Source organism: Falco naumanni, unplaced genomic scaffold (genome assembly GCF_017639655.2).
Source record: "Falco naumanni isolate bFalNau1 unplaced genomic scaffold, bFalNau1.pat scaffold_67_arrow_pat_ctg1, whole genome shotgun sequence".
NCBI lineage: Eukaryota > Metazoa > Chordata > Aves > Falconiformes > Falconidae > Falco > Falco naumanni.
Genome location: NW_024427560.1, coordinates 88506 through 115588, shown reverse-complemented (window position 1 = coordinate 115588; position 27083 = coordinate 88506). Strand labels below are relative to the sequence as shown.

At 48.2% G+C, this 27083-nt stretch overlaps 1 protein-coding gene across 1 annotated transcript; it reads left to right on the top strand.

Moving 5' to 3' along the window:
- The first annotated feature begins 1493 nt into the window (after positions 1 to 1493).
- Positions 1494 to 20861, top strand: LOC121082308. The gene is made up of 5 exons (XM_040581649.1): positions 1494 to 1529; positions 2740 to 3316; positions 3671 to 4439; positions 11403 to 11527; positions 20806 to 20861. The coding sequence occupies exons 1-5, from the start codon at positions 1494 to 1496 to the stop codon at positions 20859 to 20861; spliced, it is 1563 nt and encodes a 520-aa protein (XP_040437583.1).
- Positions 20862 to 27083: the final 6222 nt, after the last annotated feature.

Genomic DNA, 27083 nt, shown 5'->3' with positions numbered 1-27083 from the left:
GCAGAACTAATTTTAATACAAAGCGGGGATAGGTAATGCATATGTATAGGCGTATTACATCATATTATGAATATGTAATGAGTTGTCTTATAAAAACAGAGCAAGTTTTCGTGTCAGGCGCGCACGGTTTTGGCGGGACTACTCCCCCGTGCTGCCCAGCGCTGAATAAACATACCTACTTCATAATCTTACTGATTGTGGAGTCTGCTTCCCGCACGTCAGTTTTGGCGAGCCAGCCAGGAGGATCTCCACTCGGCTGCGGGACCGACTGCGGAGCGGACGCTCCTAGGCGCGCCCCGAGCATTTTACTCGGAGGAGTCTCTGCTGCCAGCCGATCACCGCGGGAGTGGACAACAGCCTCTTGAAGCTGCGGATTTAACGGTATGTTTAACGAAGGGACTTAAGCGTACGCACATTTGGGGCTGCTGATAAATCGCGCAGAGACGTCTGGCGTGCAGCATAGTGCCCGTGGGTTGGGTACCTATAGGGTTTGGGACTGCAGTTTGGGACTGCAATTGGGAAACTCGCTGGCCGATAGAGCGGCCGGTAGCGATCTCGGGGATAGATCGACTGAGTTTGAGGTAACCACTGTATCCCGTTGTTGGGAGCCAGGATGGACCTGCTCCCATCCTGGGATGAAGTATCATATGCAGATATGTTTTTCACTCTGCGAAACCATCCGGAGTGGCAAAGGGACTGTGGGATAATACCCCCACAGGACCCTATGGTACTCGCATTGGAGCGAGAAAATAAAGGGGGTAGAAGTAAACTAAAAAGATGCTGTTCTTCCTGCAGCATTGGGCAGAGGTGTACAAAGGCAGACAAAGTTCACCAAGCCCCAGAACAAGACTTAGATGACTTGTTTAAACCTCCCCCCCCCAACCCCCCCCCCCCCCCCCCCCCCCCCCCGGGCACGGGACAAGGATATGGATTCAGAAGGAGCTTTTAATCCTCCTGATAGCCCTGTATCTTCCCACACTCGGCAGAAGTCTGCCCTGACTACTTTACAAGCACCCCTCCGAGAGGCGGTGGGGCCAGATGGTGGAACAATGCTAATTAAAGTGCCTTTCTCCACTGCTGATTTGGGAGAGTGGAGAAAGATTGCAAAGGATTATAGAAGTGACCCGATAAGTGTAGCCAGGCATTTCCAATTTATCGTAAAACAACACAATCCCGATTGGAATGATATACAATTATTACTGGAATATTTGACTGAAACTGAAAAACAGCTAGTTCTGAAAACAGCAGGAAATTTGGCCGAAGATCATTATAAAATTACAGGAGGGGATGTTAAGGAACATTTCCCCCTCCAAGACCCAAAGTGGGATGCTAATAGATCGGCACATATGCAAAGATTACAGGAATATCAGGAATGGGTTTCGAAGGGAATGGAGAGAGCAATTCCCAAAACTATAAACTGGTCAGCTTTATATGCAGTTAAGCAAACTCCTTCTGAGTCCCCGTCTGAGTTCCTGGATCGGCTGAGGGTTGTGATGCGCCGTAACACGCCGCTGGACCCTGGGTCTGAGGTAGGGATCCAGCAATTAGTTTCTTTATTCCTGGGTCAATCTGCAGGGGACATAAGGCGAAAACTTCAAAAGCTGCGTTCTACAGAAGGTAGAAACTTAGAGATATTGTTGGATGAAGCGTGGAGGGTGTTTAGTAATAGAGAAGAAGAATATCGGCGGGGACAAAAGAAATTGATAGCTGCCATTCAAGAAAAAGGGGAACGGAGAGGTGGTAGGCGAGATTCGTCTCGATTGGAAAGGGATCAGTGCGCTATATGCAGGGGCTTTGGTCATTGGAAAAGGGAATGTCCTAGAAACAGGGAAGGGGGTCGGAAAACCTCGGCGAATGTGAAGATAGCCAATGTAATAGAAGACTGACGGGAACCTGGGGAATCTACCCTAGCAGATCCACTGGTTATAATTAAGCTAGGGGAAAAGCAGCAACAAGTGGAGTTTTTGATAGATACAGGAGCGACATATTCGGTTTTGAATCAAGCCTTAATGCCTTTAGGAGATGATTACGTTGTAGTACAGGGAGCAACTGGTCAAAGTGAAAAGGCGTATTTTTGCGAACCTTTAAAGTATAAATTGGGAAAACAATGGGGTATCCACAAGTTCTTATACATGCCCAACTCCCCAAAGGCACTTTTGGGGAGAGATTTGTTGGAACAATTAGGAGCAAAGATCACGTTTGAAAAAGGGGAAATTACTCTGGAGGTAAAGGATCGACAATATACACAGGCATTAAGTCTAGTCCTAACTAGTCTCCCCTCGGAAGGGAAAATTGATGAGGAAATTGTGAACCAAGTGTATCCAGGAGTCTGGGCTACTGATGTGCCTGGAAGAGCGAAAAATGCTCCACCTGTTGAAGTTAAGATAAAGGAAGGTCAACGACCGGTAAGGATTAAACAATATCCTCTAAAGAAAGAGGACAGGGAAGGAATCCGGCCAGTGATAGAAAAATTTTTGCAGCTAGGACTATTAAAGGAATGTGAGTCTGAATTCAATACTCCTATATTACCTATTCGGAAGTCAGATGGGTCATATAGGGTGGTTCAAGACTTGCGCACAGTGAACAGGATTACTGAGGATCTACCCAGTCGTGGCAAACCCGTATACCCTACTGACTGTATTGGCACCTGAATTAATCTGGTTTACTGTTCTAGATTTAAAGGATGCTTTCTTTTGCCTCCCTCTCCACGAAGCCAGTCAAAAGTTGTTTGCATTCGAGTGGGAAAATCCTAAAAGTGGTCGAAGGACCCAGCTCACTTGGACGGTGTTGCCGCAAGGATTCAAGAATAGTCCTACCATCTTCGGCAATCAGCTTGCGAGAGACCTGGAATCCTGGGAAGCCCCGTCCGAGAAAGGAAAATCGTTACAGTATGTGGATGACATCCTGATCGCTACCAACACAGAGGAAGATTGTATGGCGTGGACGGTGAGTCTGTTGAATTTCTTAGGGCTTCAAGGATACAGGGTGTCCAAGAAGAAGACCCAGGTAATGCAGCGTAAAGTGAATTATTTGGGCTATGAAATCAGTGCGGGACAGAGAACTTTGGGGCAGGCCCGCAAAGAGGTGATATGCCAAACTAAAAAACCCCAGACGGTAAAGGAATTGCGAACCTTTCTGGGAATGACAGAGTGGTGTCGATTGTGGATCTACAATTATGGACTGCTTGTTAAACCATTATATGCGCTGACAGCGACTGAGCAGAAACACCTCGAATGGAATAAAGAGGCTGAACAAGCTTTTGAACAACTAAAGAAGGCTCTGATGTCAGCCCCGGCTTTAGGACTCCCGGATGTGGGTAAGTCGTTCCTCCTTTTTTCTCACGAGAAACAGGGCATTGCCCTAGGAATATTGGCACAGGAGCTAGGTCCGTATCGTCGGGCATTTGGCTACCTCTCTAAACAGTTAGACGCGACTGCAAAGGGCTGGCCTGGATGCCTAAGGGCAGCTGCGGCTGTGATACTAAATATACAGGAAGCCCAAAAATTCACCCTGGGCCAGAAAATGACTGTTTTTGTGTCCCATGCAGTGTCAGCAGTATTGGAAGCAAAGGGTGGACACTGGCTATCTCCACAAAGATTCCTGCGATATCAAGCTGTAATAGTGGAACAGGATGATGTGGAAATCGTGGTTACTAACATTGTCAACCCAGCTTCTTTTCTCAGCGGAAACACAGGAGAACCAGTGCATCATGACTGCTTAGAAACTATTGAAGCGACATACGCAAGTCGCCCAGACTTAAAGGATAGCCCCATAGAAAACGGAGAAAACTGGTTCACAGACGGGAGCAGCTATGTCCTGAATGGCAATCGACACGCAGGATACGCCATCACCACCAGTCAAGAGGTAATAGAGTCAGGACCTTTGCCCATGAACACCTCCGCACAAAAGGCAGAAATAATTGCCCTAACTCGAGCCCTGGAGTTGGCTCAGAGCAAAACTGTAAACATTTACACAGACGCAAAATATGCTTTTAGAGTTGTACACGCACATGGAGCAATTTGGAAAGAAAGAGGTTTATTGAACTCCCAAGGGAAAAATATCAAACATGCAGAAGAAATTCTGAAGTTACTAGAAGCTGTCCAACTCCCTAAGAAAGTGGCAATTATGCATATTAAGGCACACCAGAAAGTGAGCTCAGATTTGGAAAAAAGGAATGAACTGGCGGACAGAGAGGCAAAACAAGTGGCCAAAACAAAAATAAAAGTAGTAGGGGCTTTAATCCCCGATAGGCATATTTCCCTACAAGATAAACCAAAGTACACTAAGGAAGATCAGAAACTTATTTCAGACTTAGAAGGGTCATATAATGAAGAGAGATGGGCTTATACCCCACAGGGAAGACTAATTGTTCCCTCATATTTACTGTGGCATTTAATACGGGAAGAACATAGGAAGAGACATTGGGGAATGGAGGCTCTGTATAAGCATCTGATAAAAAATATTGTGGCTAGAAACTTATATACCACAGTGAGACAGGTGACTCATCAGTGTGACCTTTGCCTCCAGACTAATCCAAAGAATACTCCCAAACTAGAAATGGGCCAGATTGGAAAGGCCTGGACAAGAACGGCAAGTTGATTTCACAGAACTTCCAAGAAAAGGGGGGTACCGATATTTGCTGGTATTAACTGATACCTTTTCAGGTTGGCCAGAAGCGTTCCCAACCAGAACTGCCAAGGCTCGGGAGGTAACTAAAATACTAATACAAGAAATAATACCGCGTTTTGAGGTTCCAACAACCATATCCTCTGACAGAGGACCACACTTTGTTTCAAAAATAGTGCAACAAACCAGCCACCATTTAGGTATAGATTGGCAACTTCACACCCCGTATCGCCCTCAGTCGAGTGGCCAAGTGGAGAAAATGAACCACTTAATCAAACAGCAAATTGTAAAGTTGGGACAAGAAGCAAACTTGCCATGGCCTCAGTCTCTCCCTTTAGCCCTTTTGCGTATACGGACAAGACCGAGGGCGAGGGAAGGACTGAGCCCTTTTGAAATTCTGTATGGACACCCCTATGGAATACAAAAGGGGACATCAATGCAAATTGGGGATGAAATTATGACTTCCTATATGGTGGCATTGAGCAAGCAGCTCAATAAAATTGAAAAACATGTAATTGGGACCCGAGGAAAGAGTCTGGATGGGCCTGTACATGATATCCAACCTGGAGATTATGTATATGTAAAGTCTCTTACAGAAAAAACCTTGAAACCACAGTGGGAAACATCGTAAATAACCCCCTCATAAACAGACCAACGAGTTTCCACAGTTTTGCGCGGGTTCATTCCGTTTTTAGGGGTTAGTGAGTTGGAAAAGGCAATAATAAACATCTCAGCTATAATAGAAACAGTGGAAAATAGGACAGTTGATGCCCTCCTGGCACTCCAGGAGGAAGTTACTGACTTATTGAAAATAGTGTCACAGAATCGTATGGCTTTAGATTTGCTATTAGCCTCCCAAGGGGGGGTATGCACTGTGATCAATGTAGATTGTTGTATGTATGCAGATCAAAGCGGGTGAATCACCGAGGACCTCCAAGAAATTAGGAAACAAGTAAATATTCTACATAAAGTGACACAAGATAACACTTCTTGGGGCTTTTCTGAATTATGGGAGAAACTGACATCCTGGTTGCCCAATCTAACATGGTTAAAACAATTATTTGTAATGATCATTGTAATTGTCTTTCTATTTTTAATTATTAGTATAGCTATCCGTTGTGGATTTTGGTGTCTTAAGGGAACTGGAAATTCCTATAGTGAATGGAAGAGAAATCAACTGCGACAAAAATTAGAATCTAATCAATACTTCGAGTCTGAGTAAAAGAATTTACTAATGAAAAGGGGGGACTGAGAGAGAGGGGGGTTAAGAGATGGGGTAAAGTTTAACGATTATAATAGTCTGCTTAGCTGTTTGCCAGATCTTACATGGTTTGCTTGGGTGTTGTGATAAGGTATACGGGAGTAAAGAGCCTTATGACCATATAAGTCCAGCTTTATGACCATATAAGTCAAAAGAACAATTACAACCTTGCAAGAACAAGCCAAAGCTGGTTCTGCGGTTTGGACAAAAACCAGGACGTTACTGAGCCTGCGCCAGATGTGGGAGGTCACGAGGAAGACTCGCCTGCCTTCATCCTCAGGACCCCTGACGACCACCACCAGGGGACACTGCGCAAACTCAGTCGAAAAAAAATATGGAAATGGCTCGCAGAACTAATTTTAATACGAAGCGGGGATAGGTAATGCATATGTATAGGCGTATTGCAACACATTATGAATATGTAATGAGATGCCTTATAAAAACAGAGCAAGTTTTCGTGTCAGGTGCGCACGGTTTTGGCGGGACTACCCCCCGTGCTGCCCAGCGCTGAATAAACATACCTACTTCACAATCTTACTGATTGTGGAGTCTGCTTTCCGCACGTCACCGGCAAGCTCCTTGATCTTCAGTGCCTTCTGAAATGGGTATGTGGCCCTGTTGGCCAAATATACGCGTTCCTTGGGAGGCCACAAGCACGTGGTATTTCGGCAGTCTCCTGGTCAAGCGCCCGATGTGTGCTGTGTCGTGGACAGCCTGTACTGTTCCTGTTGGTCTCAGAAGACAGTCACTGTTTTTCCAGTTTGCTGAACTGGAGGAGGTAATGCATTTTGGCCACTGCACCTGCAAGGAAACCAGTTCAGCTGACTGGTAGTTGGCTCCGAGTTGCTTGGTCCCAGAGGTCTTGGTGCAGGAGCTGAGGTCCAGAACGCAGCAAAGACGTGCCGTCTGCCTTAGTGCACCTGAGTTGCTTCAGTTTCTTCCCCAGGAAAACAGGGGTCAAGAGAAGGCTCTTTGCTCTTTCTCCTGGGAAGCGTGAAGGTCCAAGAGGCTCCTACTAAAGCCTGGCAAGGCTATGGAAGCAGGCTTCCAGGGTGCTATTCAAGCAGGCTGCTGCTTGTCACTGTGGAAATACGTAGGCAGGACCTTGTAAATCCCTGTACAGCTTCCCTCTGGGATTTCCAGATCTAGTCGTCACCACCAAAACAGATACCCAGTCGTGTCTGGCATCTCTTGGCAACGTCCTTGCCAACTGTTCTGTTGGGTGATCCAGCTTATGTTGAATCCTGCTTGATACGATTTTTATGCTGAAGTTCAGCAATTGAATGTTTCAGTCCTGATTTGCAACAAAGGGATGGGAAGCGTTACGAAAGCTTTATTTCAAACTACACAAGAAAGTACAATTCTGAATAACTGGATTGCATGTGTGCAGAGATCAAAAGCTGGTAAGATTTCCCATGACAGCCAAAGGCATCTCTTCCATTTTGTTACAAACTTTTGAAAGCCAGTTTGAAATTTCAAACTGATGATCTTTGAATATAAGCAGCATTTTATTTTTTTATTCTAATTAGGTCACCCCCACTTTCCTTCGGATTTCTTTTTAAATACTCTGAGGTTCCTGTCTTTTTGCTCGTTTTTTTTTTGGTTTGGTTGTTTTTGGTTTTTTTTTGGCTTTTAAGTGTTCAGCAAAATGTCGTAATGAATTCCTCATTGGGAACTTTCTTAAAGGTTGAGTTCCTCTAATGCCTGTCTGTCTACCATCTGCCTATATATATGCACAGGTGTATAGGAAATATTGGAAATTTGGGGAACATGTGAAATGGAATTGGGCTGCTGGAGAAGATAAAATCATAGAATAACTTTGGAAGAGACCTCTGGAGATCATCTGAGCAAACACAGTGCTCAAAGCAAGTGTCAAAGTTTGATCAGGTGTGCACACAACACGAAAAGTAAGACCAAGTGATACCAACCTTCGTCTTTCCTTCTCAAGGCTGTGCAAAGCCCTTTATCCCAGCATCTCCTTGTACGTCCTGTGCTGCAGCCCCTAAGTTCCCTTTCCGTAGAAAGGCTTTTGTGCCCACCAGCCTGTACTGCCAGGGATTCTTCCATCCCAAATACAGGTGTTTGCATTTCCCATCCCTCGGCTGCATGCAGTTCTGCTGTGTCCCCTGAATAGCAGCCCAGCAGTCCGGTATCTCGACTGTACTCCCCCAAGCTTGCCTGGAAGCAGATCTCAGTGCAGCACTGCCTTTTCCTGATGTTACATTGTGCTATGCTGTGCTACGGGGTTAGAGAGGATCTGTCTGAGAAGGTCCATTTAGGAATGTCCCATCAAGCTCTGGAAGCTCAGGAAAGGATCCTACATGGCACAGTGCTAGGAGCCGCCTTGCATCCCTCCCTGCAGTACCCATTATACTACATGGAGGCGTGGGATTGGAGAGTTACCATGGGATGTACAGGGATGTGACAACAGAGCCTACGTGCAGGGAAAGAGGGAAAGAGAGAGCTTGTCAGATGCTGGCTCTGTGCAGGATTTCTTCAGTATGGAGATGGAGTCTTGGATGCTTTGACCTAACAGACTGTGTTTACTGGAATGGTTACAGTGCTCGACTTTGGCTTTTATACCATTACCAAAAAATTCTGTATGCCAAGATTAAATGATCTTTAGTTTTTTTTCCTGCAATAGGTCTTAGTTGACAGATGAGGCAATTCAAAGCAGTAATTTTACTGTCGGTCTTGGGGTGGGAGGCAGCTTTTAATGAAATCAATTCTCACAAACTCAGATGATTTTATAATGCAAATTAAGGCACCAGTGGACTAAAGGGGTTGTGGTTGTAGAAGAGAAACATACCATGGGACGAAGTATGTTGCAGCCTCCTTGCACACTGCACTGACTAAACGTATGGTTGCAGGAGAAAAGGCAGCGCGGTAGTCGGGAAATCCTGAGCCACAGAATTGTCAGCGTTGTTCACTTGTCAGTTGTGTTTCTGACTTGTCAGGAGTATTTTGCCCGTGGTATCCTCATGGGATTTAACTTTTGCCCAGCTTTGTCAAGATGGGGAGCTGATGCCTGGTGAAAGCAAGCAAGATGTAAACACCAAGACAGATCACAATGAAATTGCTTACTAATCTGGTGGTGTTCCCTTTCTGAAGGGCAATTACGGGCAAGATCTCAGCAGGTTCTGCTGGGAAGGTCTCCCTCGGGCTGGTGCGGCTAGATGAGTTTATACAAGCCGGGGATTGCAAGGCACCGCTGGGAGATCTGGATCTGTGACAGTTTAGATGTTGTACAACAAAGCAAATGTACAAATGGGCATAGTTAAAAAGGATGTCAGAAGAAGAGCTATTAATAAACATCCAAACCTTATCTTTCCTGTCTTTTCAGGAGCAGTAGTTATTCATTACAAGGGTAGATCTAACAGGACAAGAATTATCCTAAAGAACAGCTCACAATTAATGGCTGAAAGGCCAGAGTTTAGCCTGCCAGCTTCATCTCTTGGCAGTGGCTTTCATGTGGCTATTAGTGTGTCAGGGACGTTTCCTTAGCATCTCTTATCTGTAGGCTGCAGGGAACAGCTTAGTGATGTGGACTGAAGTTCAGAGTTCAGGTGAAGCATGGACCTTACATCCCTCTGGGTCTTGGAGAACCAGGTCTACGTGAGGGATAACAAGCTCCTGCTACAGCAGGAACCAAGTTGTCCTGTGGGTACAGCGTGGGGTGGGAGGCAGGAGGTGCAGCGTCTGACTTGCGCTCTGTTTCTCAGTCCTGAGAATGAGTCCTGACCTCGGTGGGATCCTCTTCTCTGGTAATTTGAAGATGTGAAGGTATCTACTTTCTCGGGCATCCCCGAAGTCATCCTCGGGAGTGTCATTCCCATCCCAGCTATCTGAGGGCAGGGGTATGCAGACAAGGGGATGGAGTAGGAAGGGGATGGGATGGGAGGTAGTGCTGAAGTGTGGCCCTTAACCAGCAACTTTTCTGTTCCGGCAATGTTTCTGGTAAAAACAACAAAATAAAAGAGGTGGGGGGCAATTTTTCTGTGCCTTTCCCCCAGCAGGCAGTGATGCCAGCCAAGCACCAGCAGAGCCCTGCCCAGTATAACCAGGCACAACCCCCAGTGCAGGTGCAGGGCCATGGAGAGCAGTCCGGTTCTGAGGCTGGCGGCACCTTGGCTTTCCTCCTCCCTCTCAAAAGTCTCAGGTCCAGCACGTGAACATTGCAGGCCCAGTGCTTCCCCATTAGTCACTGGTGATGTTCTTGCCAGTTGTAATGGGAGCAGGTCAGGCAGGATTGCAGCAATATCTCCTTAATGAGCAGGAACTCCAGCAATTTCATCAGCTGTCACTACTTACATGAACGAAGCTCAGCGTGCACATGGCTCCAGTTTTTCACATTATTTTTGTGGGCTGCATTCCCCAATCACTGGGAAACTCTGCAGAACATATTTTTAAGGTTAATTGACCACCAGCAAAGTGCTAAACCAAATAACTTTTGCTTTCTAAGTGAGGCTGTACAAGAGCCACAAAGCCCAGCTGCTGTTGTGCAGAAACATGTTGCATCTGACTTTTCCCTGCGCATTAAAGGACTGAATTATGTGTCTGTCAGCTGAGAGCTGTTTACCTGGCCACAAATCATAATTGCTCTTGTTAAATCCAAAGTACACCAACACCTTTTCATCATTATTTCCAACGCATTGCACAGAATTTCTCTAGTAGGCCAAGCAAACAGTTACCAAGCCTGGATCACAACCCAGAGCCCCAGACTGCATTGCTTGTGAATACACTGAAAACCTCCTGTTAAAGGTGCCTTGAAATGCTCCTGCTAATGGTGCTTCATTTAGCTAGAGATTTAATTGTTCAGGCTGTAAATGGGTACTCCTTTTGTGTCTTGTTTTCTTGTTTCTGTATCACTCTAATGTGCCTTTGCACTCCTACAGATTTTTCTTGGCTTAGAGCAGCTTTCATTGAAACACTGATAAAATGTGCCCTTTCTTAGGCAAAACCAGGATGCTTTCAAGGTAAAAAAAAAAATAAATAGATTAATTCTGCCAATTAGAGTTTAATTATTTTCTGTTCTTCAAGAATAAACTTCTGTTCTCCCTGTCTGATTTCCAGGCTGCAATCTCACTGGGACAGGTATCACCTTGACATTTGCATCTCTTGAGGTGTATAGGTGGCAGGAAAAGACGGATTCCTGAGGAACTCAGTGTCAAGCTGTGCATGCAAATAACTCTTGCCATCTCTGTGCCCTTCAAAAACCCTCCTCCGATCGTACCGCTAGCAGTCAGACTCTTGAGCCTTGCTGCAGAGAACTGGGTGCAGGGTATGGGGGAGATGAGGTCATTTTATAGCTTAGGATCTTTATAGCTTAGGCTGGAGCTCTTCAGGAGTTGGGTCGGTGACTCAGTTCCTGGCCCTGTATGTTCTCTTTTTCTGCTGCTGACTGTGGTTTCTTGGCCCCTTGCTAATACAGGTGAGCTGGAGTGAGCTAGACGGCAGAAGGAGCGTAGTCCCCAAATGTCCCACAGTAATCCTGATGTGCCTCTCCGTGTTGCAGCCCTTTCTCTGTTGATCGCTCTGCTGGGACTCTTGGGATTGGCGATGCCGTGCAAGTAACAATGGACTTCCACCCACAGAAGACTGGTGATTATTCCAGACCCCTGACAGTTCACTACGACACAGGTAAGGTCTGGGCACTGCATGGTGCCCAGTCTCTGCATCCTTCAAAACAGAGACCTTTCAAAGCAGAAAAATGTGAAGCTTGCTTTGCAGACTACTTCTAAAAGCTTGTATTTCAAAACCTCAGTATGTTTTGGTGCTTAAGTGAGCAGGTAAGGGACAAAGGCTGAGTGTGCCCTTGTTCTGTGTGGCTGTGTGCCGGCCTCTCCCTGGGGGATGCTGGTGTCGGCTCGGTGCTCTCCACCCAGCCCCCCCATGACTGTCATCTACCATCATTCCCTGTTGTCCTGGTCACCTTAACTCCCTCTCCAGGTGTATCTCCCCTGTCCCGGCTTTGCCTCAAAGAAAAGTGACAAATAGTTGGTGTTTAGGGGGGCTTTTAAAGTGCATCCCCTCAGCAGGAATGAGGTTTTTTGGAGTCTGTTGCAGAATGGCTGTGTGATCACGGCCATGACTCCCTTAAAGATCTTTGTGAAACAAAGTTAGCGTAAGTTAGCTGAAGCAGGCCTTGCAGCTGTGCTGAGGCATGCTGATAAGGAAGCTGAGAAAAACACTGACCTTGTGCCTAATGTTGTAAATAACTTTGAGGAATTCGCGTAGACAAGAGAGAAAAAAATATATGTAGCTAGCTATCCGCTGTAACCGCAAGTAGGAGGACGTATGAACATGTAACCCTTTAGAGCTTAGCCAATTAGCAGATGATTTGTAGGCATAAAATTAACTGGAACTGTATATAAGACATAATTGCGCCGTAATAAATCGAAGCTTGCTTTATCACTCACATTGAGTCGGCTGCTTGCTTCCCCTCGCTCGTCGCAAGTGGCGCCCGAACAGGGACCCCCCATCCTTGTTCTCCACCGGACAGCGAGGACGGAGAAGCACTGGTAGCAGCGACCAGGGAGCGAAGATCGACTGATGCAGGCATCGTAACTCGATCCGTGTTTGAACCGACGACTAATCAAGGAAAGGTTCGCCGTCCGTGAGTGTCTACCCAGAGAAAAGGCTGCATCTTAATCAAGGAAAAGGACTGTTTTAAGCGCGCTATGGAAAAAGAGGTAGCACTTTTACAATGCTTTTTAGAAAAGCGGGGAGTAGGCCCTTTAAAAGATCTGGCCAGGTTAATTACTATGGGAAAAGCGAAAGGGTTTTTTACAGACCCCGAAAAAATGTTTGAAGTAGAGGAGTGGCGTGCATTTAGGGACTGCTTGTGGGACTTAGTTATAGATGACGATAAGGCAGCAAAAGAATTTATGAAATCATGGCGTGAAGTAACTAATTGTGTAAAAAGATATCAAGCAGAAAAGCGCCTTGCTGTGGCAGTAACAAGCCGACTTGCAAGCGCAGATCCTAATGCAGGAAAAATTATGCCATGTGAAAATCACATTCCAATACCCCCTTTATCACAAACAGTGCTCTCTGTACCACCTATAGAGCCCACTGTACCACCTATAGACCCTTCGTGTCCTTCTCCCCCCCCCCCCCCCTTTTTCGGCGCAGTAGCCTCGGAGGGGCCAGAGGGCGGGGACACATCTGACGAAAGTGCTGCTGAGGAAGAAAATAGCAGTGGGCAGTCAATAAAAAATTTAAAAAAAAAAAAAAAAAAAAAAAGGAACAAAAAAAAAATACAGTAAAGAAACTGGTGCGTTCTACGCACATTAATTGGCAAAAAATAGCACAAGAAGCGGCTGCTCAGGGAATATTTGATATTGCTGATCAAGTCAACCCCCTACAAGCTTTCCCTGTAACGTATCAGATGAATGCTGCTAACCAAAGACGGGGAACCCGGGAGGCTTTGATTGGAAAATATTAAGTCAGTTACGTAGTACAGTGAATGAGTCAGGCCTCCACAGTGAGCCCACCAGATACACCTAACTTTATGAAAGGGCCGTTATTGCGCCAATGTATTTTGGAGAATAGTAACAGTGACACCAAAGGCATTTTAGTAACCCTGCCCTTAGATTCTTCTGTAGAAACAATGCTAGAGCGAATGAGTCGGGTGCCAGTAGGTCAGCAAGCCTTGCTAGTGGAAGCAATCCAAGCAGTAGGGAGAGATTTAGTGCAAGCCCAAAGTCAGGCATTTGCAGCGCTTGCGCCTCTGCGCCCCCCTGGGGCTACCGCGCCCCCGAAGCCAGTGACCACCACGCGCCGAGACTTCCTCTGCTATCGATGCGGGAAGCCAGGACATACCCGTGACCGATGTCGACAACGTCAAGTGTGGTGCCGAAATTGTCAGCAAGGAACCCACAAGACCAACGTCTGTCGGCAGACGGGAAACGAGAAACCGAGCGCGAGGAGCCACAGCGCATCGACCCCAATCGCGACTCCTGTCACCTTCACGACACCCCCTCCAGGAGACATGACCAACTCTTATCGACAGACACCGTGTTACAACCCGCCACCCGAGGGAGCCTCGGCCTGGACCTGGCAACAGCAGTAGATACAACATTAATTGACAGCCGAACACAAAAAATTGCAACTCGTGTCCGAGGACCTCTGATAATTAATGGACAAAGTTATGGTGCTCTATTATTAGGGCAGTCTTCTGGTAGTTTAAAAGGGCTGTTGTAAAGTGTGTTGCTTATAGTAATAATTGTTAGCATTGCACTCGTATGTTTAAGCTGTGCTCTCTCTTGTATTCGAAAATTACTCGAGCGTGTAACTGCACAAGTTTTGCTTGCGCAAAGAGAAAAAGGGGGAAATGTTGCAGAATGGCTGTGTGATCACGGCCATGACTCCCTTAAAGATCTTTGTGAAACAAAGTTAGCGTAAGTTAGCTGAAGCAGGCCTTGCAGCTGTGCTGAGGCATGCTGATAAGGAAGCTGAGAAAAACACTGACCTTGTGCCTAATGTTGTAAATAACTTTGAGGAATTCGCGTAGACAAGAGAGAAAAAAATATATGTAGCTAGCTATCCGCTGTAACCGCAAATAGGAGGACGTATGAAAATGTAACCCTTTAGAGCTTAGCCAATTAGCAGATGATTTGTAGGCATAAAATTAACTGGAACTGTATATAAGACATAATTGCGCCGTAATAAATTGAAGCTTGCTTTATCACTCACATTGAGTCGGCTGCTTGCTTCCCCTCGCTCGTCGCAGGAATCTGGTTTTGCTGGGAGTTGCTGAGTCGGAGGCGGGAGGAACCTTGATTCTCCGTTACGGTGTGCATATGCACGTGTGAAGCTTCATTCCTTGGCGGTGCTATGTTTGAAGCGCAACGTGGGAATGCGTGCCTCTGTCAGACTCGCTGCAACGCCACTGTCTCTTACACATCTGTCCCCTGCACTGCTTCTGCATTGTTTTGCTACAGACCATTGTTCTTTCTTTTTGCCCTCTACCCACCTGCATCCCACAGCTCACGACATCAGGACTAATGCAGCCAGGACTTGAGGGCTCTTGGGATATGGGAGGAAGAGCTCGCTGCCTCCTGAGATAGGTGTAAAATTTATATTAGGCTAGGAGAAGCCAAGATCAGGCCACAGAAACACCATCAGCTTTAAGCTTCACTCAAGAGTAAGTGGGGAATATCTTTAGGAAAAGGCGTCATGTTAAAATGCTTCTGTCGGCTTTGGCTCAGCAGGGGTACGTTGTGGTGCCGAACGAGACGCTTCCTCAGTTGCATGAAGGCACTTGGCGTGTGTTTCCTCTCGCCTGAGAGGGAGGTTTGGTTTGTCCCTGTTCCTCAGCATTGGTCCTTGGAAGCGTGGTGTCCTAACCGAGGTGATACTGTGTGCTGCTTTAGCCCGGCAAAGAGCATTTTAGTTGTCTTGGGTTTGTGGAAGTTACAAATGCTCCTGTATCTTCCAAACGCTTATGTAGCCTTACGACTTATTTCAGCTTTGTCTAATGTTTTCCAGTTATTGACATATTCACGGAGAATGGTTTATGCTCACTCAGAGGAGCTTGTTGTTTTGGGTAACAGTTTCTAGGAAGAATAAATGAAATATCAGCTAGGGGAGCACAAAAAAGTGCCTTATTTGTATGCCTATACAGAATCTATAGGATGAAATTGAGAGGGCTAGAATTTCTCTGGGGATGATGAGCAGTAACAGTGGAGATTAGGGCCGTAGGGTTTATACTTTGTGACGGAACAGAGTGAGTAAATAATTAGGGCCAGGATCTTTGTGGCTTGCTTTGAAAAACCTGAGAGTCTTGTTCTTACTGAAACAGCTGGTTCCTCCATAGTCAATCTTTGCAAAAGTGATTTGTGTGGGTAGGCCACTGAGATAAACTCTCTGCTGGCTCTGAGATGGGTGATTTCCCAGGAACATGTGCAGCTCCCTGGGAGAAGAACCCAGGATTTCATTCCTGCCTGCCAGTACAATGTGGCAGTTATTTTGAAATAAACTACGAATTGCGAAGGAGAGCAAGGGGATAATGAAGGGATTATCTCTCAGGCTTTGAAGCACACAGGTAAGTGAAAGGCTGCTGAGATTAATTGCTAAAGTGAAGCAGAAACGTTTAATCAATCAGTCTTTCGAGGTGTGGTGCAGAGCTTATTGCAGGAGTAGTGCAGAGCACCAGACAGCGTTCCCTGACCTCGCGCGGCGAGCCCTGGCTAATGTGTCCGGCACCACGGCAGGCTCCCTGTGACGCGCGTACAGAAAGCAGCCGGGTTGCTCTTTCAGAGCCACCAACAGAGTGTTTATTAAGAAACAGAAGTGCTAAGAGCAAAACAGCAGTTTGAGGTGTTGGGAGGCGTTTCCCTCGCTTTGCTGTGTATCGGTACTGACTTGCTCGCAGGCAGCAGTAGTTCTCAATGGATCACACCCTTCTTAGGGTGACTTACGCAGGATCAGGTGAACATTGCTTAAATTTCTGCTGAAGCTGGGTCAGATCTGTCCCTAGCATTGCTTAAGCAAGCATGGAGCTCTTCCATGTGAACAAGTCACAATTTTTCCCTTAGCGTATGATTTGGTTGCTTTAAATTGTGTGTCCTTTGGGCTGCTTAGGAGCACAGGTACTGTCCCCTGGATAGACTGTGTGTGTGGTGGCGGTTCTGTTGCTACAAATTTATGGATGAGTGTGGAGAAAATGTTTGCTGCTACGAGCGTAATGATTTACAATGAAAACTTGTCCTTCAGTGCTTTACATGCCTAAACTCCTTCTTTTCACCTGTATACATGTGTCTGGGTGTGAAAAATCCCAGCTCGTACTGAAATGAGGGTGACTTGGGATGTTCTGGGCTCCAGCATATCCCTGCCCAGCACCTTAACATCAGATTATGGTACTTGAAAGGGTTTCTGAAACCTGCGTGCGAAGCACTCGTACAGGTTTGGAAAAGGTTTCAATTCCACTGAAAGTCCTGTTGGTCACTTGGCCTTTCCCAGATGACGTTCAGCCCACCCTGTGTGGACTGTGTGGATGTGGGAAAATAAGTTTATGGAGGTAAGTCCTGGTCTCAACCAAGTCAGTATTCATAAAGTTTCGATATTCTTTCAGCTGTCAAGTCCTGCTCAAGTGAGATGATGCCCAAGCTGCTTGCCCTGAGTGCTGCTGATTGTACACCAAACCCAGTTTGCTGCAGTAACAACATTTATTGCAACCTGGCAGCGTAGCACCAGCTTGGTGTGGGAAGGTGAGCTTTGCTCAGGGACACGTGGCTGAGGAGATGCATGACGGGTTCCCAGAGGTGTGCCAGAGGTGCAAAGCAAATCCACCAGTCCAGTGCCATCCAGAAACAATAACGTCTACGGCAGGTGCTCCATGCAGGTGCAGAAGGCTGCCAGAGACAGGAGGTGCCGGAGAGATGCTTGGAGTTGTGAAAGGAGAATTGCTTCTCTACTCAGAGCTCCCTAAATGCTGACTCACATTAGACTCCTGTCTCCAAAGAGTACCTAGTATAGTATGATGGGTGGTCTTCAAGGTGTAGGACCAGATCCTGTGCCTGTATGTGGGTGCCTGCAGTGCCCACTGGCCCTTGTGGCAAGGTGCTACAACACGCTTCTAGCCCAGGGGATCTGTGGTGCAGCACTGAAATTCCTCTGTGCAGTTTTTCCCCATCAGTTGCTGCATCCCTTGGCATCTCTTTGTCAGCACAGAAAACTTCAGTAATTAGCAAAGCACCACTGAACTTGTGCATGGCTGACAGGCGCTATATATTGAGATGCTTTTATTGCTGTCAGTAATAAAAGTAATGATGCAGATGGCTCTCTTTCAGTAGCTCCGTGAGTCTAATGCAGAAGCAAAAGCCTGGGGGCAGGATCTCACCCTCTTTGAGGGGGGAGATCAGAGCCCGTACCCATAGGAGTATTTTAGAAGACAGCATACCCAAGAGGAGGCAGCCCTCAAGCAGGACTGTCTATTCCATTACTCTTCTGTCTCCCCTTGGTTCAGAGCCCCAAAAAGCGGTTTCCCCAGAAGAGAGGTAACGTGTGTGGCTCAGGAGTAGTTCTCGGTGGTTTTAGTCCTGCTGGAAGCCTCCAGCCTTGTGCTAAAAGCCTGCTGAGGAACCATCTAGGTGTTTGGCAGATGAATACCCTGTTTTCCCTCAACTTCCCACACAACTTGCAGGAGGGCTGACAGCTGCTGAGCAGGAGCTGTGCTAAAGCAAATCTTGGCTTGTTTGCTGTAGATGGCAGACCCAGGCTCAGAGCATCCTTTGTGGTTCTGCACGCCCAGGGCACAGTTGGGGGAGTTCAGCCTTGGCCCCTCAATTACTTGCTTCAAGGGCAGGTATAAAGTGCGAGCAGGGTCTGATTCTGGCTCCGTGGTTGTTAATCACAGTGAGTTTTCCTGCGCTGGCTCAGTTCCTGTCCCCGTAGGAAGTGGGTGAAGTCATGTCTCCCCTCCTGAGCCCTGGGCAGCAAAACTTGCTCTGTGCCAGATTCAGGTTATTCCTGTATGGCAGGAGAGAGCAGCTGAATAGGCTTCTTCAGTGCAGCACGCTGGGAGCTGGAGATGATGTGGAGCAGAGCTTGCCTTGCCCTGGGTCAGGGAGGGCTCTGGCTGCCTTGTTCCCCTGCCCCTGAGCTTTGCTGCCTGGCCCTGACAGCAGGAGGTCCCCAGCACCGTTTCCTCCCCATTGCTGCTTGCTAGGCGTGGGGCAAATGCCATCAGCCTCGTAGAATCATAGAATGATTGAGGCTGGAAAAGACCTTGAAGATGACCAAGTCCAACTTAACCCGGATTGCCAAGCCCACCGCTAAACCGTGTCCCGAAGCACCACATCTGTGTGTTTGTCGAACACGTCAGGGGTGGTGATTCCAGCCTGCAGCGTGGAGAAGCAAGCCCTGCCGGAGCCGTCTCCTCCCTGGCAGGGTCCCGCCAGCCCCCCAGTCCCGAAGGCTGGCCGGCAGCTGCTGCTTAGGCTGCCCGCACGCGGGGGGCTGCTGCAGGGGGGTTTGGTACTGAGCACTGGAGAGCTACTGGGATGTGTGTTTTGGGTTGGTCAGTAAGCGTGACGAGCTGGCCTCAGATCTTCCCCTTCCTCTAAGCCAGCACCAACACTTGCAAGATAGACAAGATCTCCTTAGGGCAACATAAGCATAAAAAATAATAACAGAAGAATTTCTTGGGTTGATTGTAGAAGAATGGCTGCACAAGCGTGGCCATAGAATCCCTAAAGATCTGCACAATCCAGGCCTGGAATTAGAATTGTGCTGAAGTTGTTGTGCTGAAGTTAACAAGAAAGTGGCCTTGATCTACTCCTGAATCCTGAGACCAAGTAACTTTGTTGTACTAACAGGCCGTGGCTGTAACAAGCTGCAGCTGTCAGGGAAGACAGGTGCAAGGCCAAGGGAGATAGGGAGCGGGATGGGAATAAAGGGAGTAGCAAACCACAAGGCTAAAACATAGCTAACGCAAGTAGCTGCATGGATAGAATGCTTGTTCTAATCATGATAATTAGTGGTGTGAGAGCAGCGCGTGCTTAGGGGCTAATAACCAATTATATGTTTGCTTTGGGAACATGCTTGTGTATTGAGGCTGTATAAGAAGTATTAGAAGCCAATAAAGATGAGCAAGATGCATAACTCGTATTGAGTAATTTCTTGACTCCGGCAGACCCCTCTCCCAACAGTAGATCTGGAAGAACTGGCTGGGGATCACTGTATTTAGTGTGGCAGCAGTGCTCAGGGTGGCAGGGGATGTCAGAAGAGGATCTGGGTCTTCTGCCCTACACAGGACGGCCTGAGCCACTGCCCTGAGGTGCCTCTGCCCTTCTCAGTCTAACCACAGGCAGCTTCTCTGTGCTGCGGCAGCCTCTGGAGCTGTGAGTGATAACCTCCAGCTTGAGAAAACACCGAGGTTTCATCACAAATGGGGGGAAATGAGGCATGAGATCACAGGAAAAATCAAGGCATATGAAACACGATTAATTAGGGAGCTGATGTGGAGCTCTTCAGTCACCTGTGTCACGACAGAGAGTTTGATGTGGTGTGTTAGAGCCATTTGGGTTTGGTGAAGATGACGGTAACTACAGAACCAGGTGTGCTCGGCTGGCAGGAGGGCAAGCACAGCCTCTGCATCTCGGCCACGGTGGGAAACTGCAGTAGGGGCTGCATCGCGTTGCAAATGGGCCGAGGGGAATTGTCAGGGGCGTTACTGACTGCTCAGCTCCTGCACAGATCAGCATGGGGTTCCCAGCCGGGAATGTCGGTGTGTTGGGATGCTGAATCCCTTTCTTCAGCTGAAATTGATGCTGGGCTTAGCTGAATCACCTTACTTTGGTAAATGAGGCCACCTCTGCAAGGGCTTGGCGGTGTGTTAGTGGCCACTGTACACACGCAGAAAGCTCATTAAATCCCAGCCCTACGTGTTTATTGATGTTTGAGGCTGAACAAGTAACGGCAGCACGGATGTGCCATCACCTCTGGGCATCTCAGCTACTCACAAGAGTAAAACATTACCTTGCTGTGATATTAGTCTGTGGTTTTGTGCAGACTTTGGAGAAGATAACCACCTCTGCATGCCTCTCTTCTCTTTCCTTTAAGAACCCCCTTTCTACCGAAGGTCTTGTCATCTTGCCAGGCTGGCACTGCCATCAGTAGCTTCCTGGAACTTGTTTGAAAACAAAATGAAAATCCTATTGACTTAGCCTCTAGATCAAGCCTTTTTCTTTGTCTTTTTTCTCTGCAAACCCACTGATGGATGTGGATAGGCAGCAGGGTTTAGCTGAGGTTCAGCCCTTGCTGTGTTGTGTTTCACGTTCCTGAGATCACTCAGGTTGCTGAGCCCTCGCGGTTTGTACCGACTCCAGCCAGAGTGGAGGAGGCTCAGGACTTGCCTGAGCAAACCCTCTGCCTCGCTGCATATTGACCTGAGCTGTGCCTGTGTTGTGCAGGCTACCAGGGTGGGAATGCCAAAACCATTTCTGGTTTTAACCTTGGTCTGGTGTGAGCGTTCACAGGGGCTCTGATGTTGCAGTGTGTTCGGTTGCTATCGAGCTATATTCACGGCAACAGCCCCATAGCTTCTGGTGGCCACCGCTGTGTGCCACTGCTGGTCAGGTCTGTAGCTCTTCATCGCCGCGCAATTCTCCGATCCTTCAACACCAGGCAGGCTTGTAGTGGCTTCTTACCAGTGCTGAGAGGTGAGGAAACCTTCTGCTTCCCTAAGCAGCAGCCTCTCTTGGCTCTAAAGCTTCACTGTAGTGCATGAACTGATGTTATTATTTCCATTTGTGTTTAGTGCTAGCAGACGCAGACAAACTTGTTTTGTTTGGTGAGTATTTAAAGATCTTGTTTCCTGTGTTATCCAAAGGTCTAAGCCAGGCTCTGACACCGTGGTTATTACAAGAGGCTGCTCTAGCTTTCCCTTGGACTGCCAGGCATATAAGAACTTTGCAAAGGGATTTTCCTTTCTGCTTGTCTCGGGTCGTGAGTGCATGTTGTGCTTTTCTTCGTTCACTTGTGAGAATTCCCAGCAGGATTGGCTACTTTCTGTTGGACTTTTATGTTCTTGTACGTCTGCTTCAAAGCAAGTGCAGGGTGGCATATACTGTAGGCAAAAAAAGGTGTAAATAGGAGTTTGTGCAATTATATGTTGACTTTGCATCTTAATCACAGCAGCACTGCAATGGACTGAGGATTGGTAACTAATACTTTATACAAATAATTGGTTATATAGGCTTTTATAGTTCAAATCAATTAGAATGATGGGCGAGTATAATTGGTCTCCGAAGTGTTCCTTTATGTCAGATCAGCTAACAGTTAACAACTGTTTCCTGTCTTTGTTCCCCTTTTCCACAACTGCTTGTAACAATGATTTTTCTTTATATATACTGTTTTAGATAAGGTTGTTACATTTCTTGCAAACAGAGTATGGCCTTCGCCCCTCTCTAGGGCCTTGTGTTTCAAAGCCGATGGTCTGTCGCTTTGAGGGTAGAAGAAGAGAAATTAGGTTTGTGCTTCATTTGCTTGATATTTTTTTTTTTTTTTTCCCCATGGCTTTATATCTCCAAAACTACGTAACACCCCTTCTGACAAAAATGCTGCTAAAGCAACCTGTGGAGTTGACTGCAGGAGCACGGCTGGGGGGTGGGTGCTAAGAGGGCTATTTGGAGGTTAAAAGTCCCCTTTTGGCTGTTTTGTTCATCCCCAGAAGCAGACTTCCAGGTGACGCCGCCTGTCCCGTTCTTAGCCTGTGAAGGATTTCTGGAAGAATGTAGTTCTCATCTCTTTGCAGGGCATCCTGGACTGCAGCTTGTCTCTTCTATCATCAATGGAAATCACTAGTACGTTCTTAGGTGCCATGAACCCTGGATGCATTTCGGGGCAGAACTGACCATTCATTAGTCTCCTTTCCTCGTGAATCAATCAGCGTTTGCCGAGAAGCAGAGGAGTAGCTTGAAGGGTGATTGATTTATGAAGTGGCGTATTAAGCATGCCTTTGCCAGGCAATCAGAATGAAGATTCCTGCCCTGTTTTTCCCCGTGGGCCAAAAGCAATGTTTCACTTGATCAGGGACCCCAGCGTACCATGGCCGTAGTACCAATAATGATTAAAAATAGCCCACGGCATCCTGGATATGCGGCAGCGCTGTCTTGCATTATCCAACAGTTTCATTGTACTTTCAATCCATTCTGCGAGTCTCCTTCGCGCTGGGCAGCACAAAGCCTCTGGTTCCTGCCCCTTCTCCAGGGCTGGGGAGAGTTTGGAGGTCAGGGACAGGACTTGGAAGTGCCTTTGGGCGTCAGCACCTGTGTCTTCACGGTGCTGAGAGATGGGACAGTCTCTCCAAAGGGTGTCTCTGAAGCTTTGAAATTCCGTTTGGGGCAGCAAGGAAATGCTTCTGGCCCAGGGGGAGGCACTGGAAACGACACTTCAGAGCTGGGGTGATTTAGGGAGTCCTTGTGTGACTTTTCAGAGTTGGACGGCTGTAGGTGCATAGGAGTTAGTCTGAACCCAGAGCTGATCAGGAAACTGCCTTCAACTGGAGCACTTTTTAAGGGCTTCTCAGCAAATAAAGTTCAATGTAATTAGGTCAGAAATGCCTTGAAGGCCAAACCTAGTTTCCCACTGTTCTCTGTTTTTAATTGCACAGTGCATGACTTCTCTGCAAGATCAGTGTGTTGACAGAAAAAGTCTGTAGTTACAGAGAAAGTTTGTAGTCCCTGCATGCACAGGCTATCTGCCCTGGCTGAAACCTGACAGGATAACAAACGGTGATTGCTTCAGGCAGCTTCCCTATGCAGATGTCCCCGGAACCCCTTTGGAAGAGTAACCCGGAGAGGGTGCTTCAGGGAAACCGCAGGCACTTCCAAAGCGTGGAACTAATGAGCAGGACATGCATGGGAGAGTCTGTGTTTAGTAGCCACCTTATAGCTTGAAGTGAGCGATTCTTATTTGCTTTCCAAATCCATTTTCCTCCTGCCTAACCCAATTGGAAGAGTGAGTACCACCGCATTTTTTTGTGACGTACTGAATGTATTCTTTTTTAAAATCAGGTGCCACCTTCTTGGCTTTGCTTCACGCTTTGTGCTGTCCCCTTTTTCTATGTACAAGAAACCCCGCTGAAGACAGAGCGTTGATGGTTCTATTCAGCTGCAGGGGAACTGCCATGGCGGCTGTAAGAGAGGGGCAGGGCCGGGCGCAGGCCGGGGGGTTTATCCGTTCTGAGCCCCTCGACCCCTGCTGTGCATATCTGACAGCCCTGCCTCGCTCACAGCCGCTGTCCCAGAGGGAACAAAGCCCAGGAGAGAAAGTTCTCTGTCGGCTCAGGGGAAGCACCATGCAGGGGTGCAGCACCCTCGTGTTGCAGCCAAAGTGATAAACGGGCCTTGCTTAGCGCAGCTCTCCGTGCAAAAACCTCCGTGGCTGCAAGGATCTCAAGCCTCGACTCTGAGCGCTCGATGGAGCTCCCTCCCAGCCAGCCGAGATTCCCGACCGTCCTGACGTGGCGCTTTCCCTCCCAGCAGCGCCCATGCCCATTGAGTGCCTTTCGCTTGCAGCCGGCTGTAATGCCGGCATCAACCCTGCACTCCAGTTTTTGGCCTCTCTGAGTGTTGCTCACTAGGATAGCCCCGAGAGTGACACCCCCTCACCCCCACCCCCCCACCCCCAACCCCCGTGCCGGCTGCCCCCATTGTGTCCATAGGGATAGCGGTTTGCCTGCGGGCATGGTGGGATGGTGTTTCTTCCAGGAACCACATGGATGGCAGGGTGAGCCCTGGGGGGGCTTGCGCCGCCCGGGCTCACAGCTGGGGAGGCGGATTCCCCGCTCGCAGGGGCTGGGGGCCAGAGGGGAAGTGTTTTAGGGACGGACCGTGGGGGCCGGAGGGAGGGGTTTGAGGGACGGACGCCGAGGAAGGCCTCCTGCCTGCAGAGATGGCTCAGGCCCAGGGCAGGGCTCTTCTCTGGATGCCACGGGGTCGATTGCAAAGGAGCAGGCTGCCCCATGCAGGGAGCAGGTGCGTGCCGGGGCTGCCAGGGGCCCTGCCTGCCTGTTCCCAGCCCAGCCCCAGCTGGGGCCAGCCCTGCGCTGCAGCCCTGGGGCCGAGGCGCACGGAGCCGGGCATTGCTGAGGGTGCTGCACCCTGACGGGCCCCGCCGCCAGCTGCCGGCTGCCCTGGGCTGCCCCTCGCTCTCCCCAGCTCTGCCTGCTGCCAGCGCTGGGGGCACCGCCACGGGGCTTGCCCCCTGCCCACAGCTGCCCTGACCCACATCTGCAGCTGTACGTGGTGCCCACATCGCACAGCTGGGGCGGGGGTGGCAGGTCTCTCTGGTGGCAGCCTGGGACTGGGGGCAAAGCCAAGCCCATCCCTCGCTTGTGATCTTTGTCCCCAGGGAGAGCCAGTGCAGACGTGTGCTGCGCTGGAGAGTGTCCCGCGGGGAGGTGACGGCCGACTGCAGAGCAGCACTGAGACCCGCGCGACAGCAACAGCAGCCGGTGGCCGTAGAGCAGCCCAGGGGAGCTGGTTCCCTCGACGGGCCCCAAAGCAGCCTTCCTCAGCCCCTGCTTTTGGTGACGTGTGGAGCAGCGCAGGGATATCTCTCAGGATTACAAGGTTATGGTATGCCACTGGTTAAGCAAGTAAAGTGTTAAAGCGTGTTATTGTTATGGACAGAATGTGGGTTTGCTGACCTGGGTTCCTGGGGTAATGGTAGTGTGATCTTGTGTCCTGTGTGTTGGTTTTTTTTTTTGTGGAGAGTGCCTTTTCTCAGCTTTTTGGCCTTTGCAGGGTTTGGATGGGGGCCATTGGTTTGTGTACAAAGTTTCTTCTGGTTGTTTTTCTGCTGTGCTGTTGGATGGTGGTGTTTTTTCTGTCTTGAAACCATAGTTACTGGTCTAATATATCCCCTGCAGGTCAGGCAGTGTCACTTCTGGTGTGGTCTGACTCATTTCTGGTGAGTTGGTAGGTAGGTATGGAGGACTTGTGGTCCCTCCATGGAGGATGACTACTAGAGGACTAAGAGGCAGATCTGTGGAGGGGTGAGAGGACTGCTGGCCCATAAGTAGTGACTGTCAGAGGACTAAGTGTACTTGAATTTACGTGGGCTTCCAAATTCATGGTTGTTTCTCCTGCCTTGTGGAAGAGCCATGGGAAGTCACCAGCCACACGGAAGGATAAAGGGTTTCCCACGGCTACGTGGCTTTCTGGGGTTTGCTTTTGAGTAAGAAAGTCTTGTCTCTACATGAGTGCAACTATGAACGGTCAATTTTGCTGACTTTAGAAAGCAGGGAGCAGCACTTTTCTGATGTGCCTCACAAGGCTGCAAGGACAGAGTGAGAACCAGCAAGAGGATTCCTTCCTGTCACCTTCTCCAGGGGAACAGTGCTGCACTTTCACAAGGTGAGCTCTGGTTCTGTGTGAGTGCACAAGTTTATGGTCAATTTTCTCACCACAGGAAGCCGGGAGCCAAACTTTTGTGCTGTGCCTCATCACATGGCTTCCAAGTCAGGGTGAGAAACAGCCAGAGAATTCCTCCCTGTCACCTTCTCCAGGGGAGCAGTGCTGCACTTTTCCAAGACGTATTTTTTTGTTTGGCTCTGCATGAGTGCGAAAGGTTTGAGTCAATTTTCTCACCACAGAAAGCAGGGAGCAGAACTTTTGTTCTGTGCCTGACAGGGCTACCAGGGCAGGGTGAAAAGCAGCAAGAGAATTCATTCCTGGAACCTTCTCCAGGGGAGCAGTGCTGCACGTTCCCAAGGTGGCTTCTTTTGGAATGTGAATGATTCCATGTAGGAGTGGTCAATTTTCTTTTTCTCAGAGCAGAAAGCAGGGAGCAGAACTTTTGTGCTGTTCCTTACATGGCTGCAAGGGGAGGGTGAGAAACAGCAAGAGAACTCCTTCCTTGCACCTTCTCCAGGGGAGCAGTGTTGCATTTTTACTTTCCAAGGTGACTTCTTGGGTCTGTGTATTATTGCAAATGTGCCGTGTCAATTTTTCTCACCCCAGAGAGCAGGGAGCAGAATGTTTGTGCTGTGCCTCACATGTCTGCCAGGGCAGGGTGAGAAGCAGCAAGAGAATTCCTTCCTGGCACCTTCTCCAGGGGAGCCATGCTGCGCTTTCCCAAAATGTGGTTTTTTGGCTCTGCATGAGTGCAAAAGCTTTTGGTCAATTTTTCACCACAGAAAGCAGGGAGCAGAACTTTTATGATGTGCGTCATATGTCTGCCAGGGCAGGTTGAGAAGCAGCAAGAGGATTCCTTTCTGGCACCTTCTCCAGGGGAATTTCCCAGTTCCCGAGAGACTGCTGGTGCCGGCTGCAAGGGCGCTCCCAGATAAAGGGTGGTCCTGTGTGATGTTGGGGTTGGAATTGGTGATGTCTCCTTTCCTTAGTCTCGTTAAGGCTTTGCAGTGACAATTTGGTGCTTCGCTCCTATTGCTCCTTTATCGTATCGCTCACAACAGCTACTACTGTTTCCTTTTATCATATTGCATGCTATTGTCCTTTATTATAATACAAGAAACTACCTTGGATATGTTTCAATGATTGATGTATTTGATCGATTTGATGTGGAGTTCATCTTTGCTGGGTATCCAGTCAGTCAGCAAGACATAATTTGGTGTAGTGGGCAGCATATGAAGCAAAAATGTCTTTATTTAGGAAAAAAAAATGTTCCTCGACTTGCTCTTGTCAGGTGGGAACCATTGCCTTATGGTGTTTGGGCCAGAGTG

Excerpts from the sequence above, each read along its gene's own strand:
- LOC121082308 (XM_040581649.1), top strand. The coding sequence starts at position 1,494 with ATGCGCCGTAACACGCCGCTGGACCCTGGGTCTGAG. Across the intron at positions 1,530-2,739 it reads CGCTGGACCCTGGGTCTGAG|TGGGAAAATCCTAAAAGTGG; the intron begins GTAGGGATCCAG and ends TTTGCATTCGAG. Across the intron at positions 3,317-3,670 it reads TTTAGGACTCCCGGATGTGG|CTTCTTTTCTCAGCGGAAAC; the intron begins GTAAGTCGTTCC and ends TTGTCAACCCAG.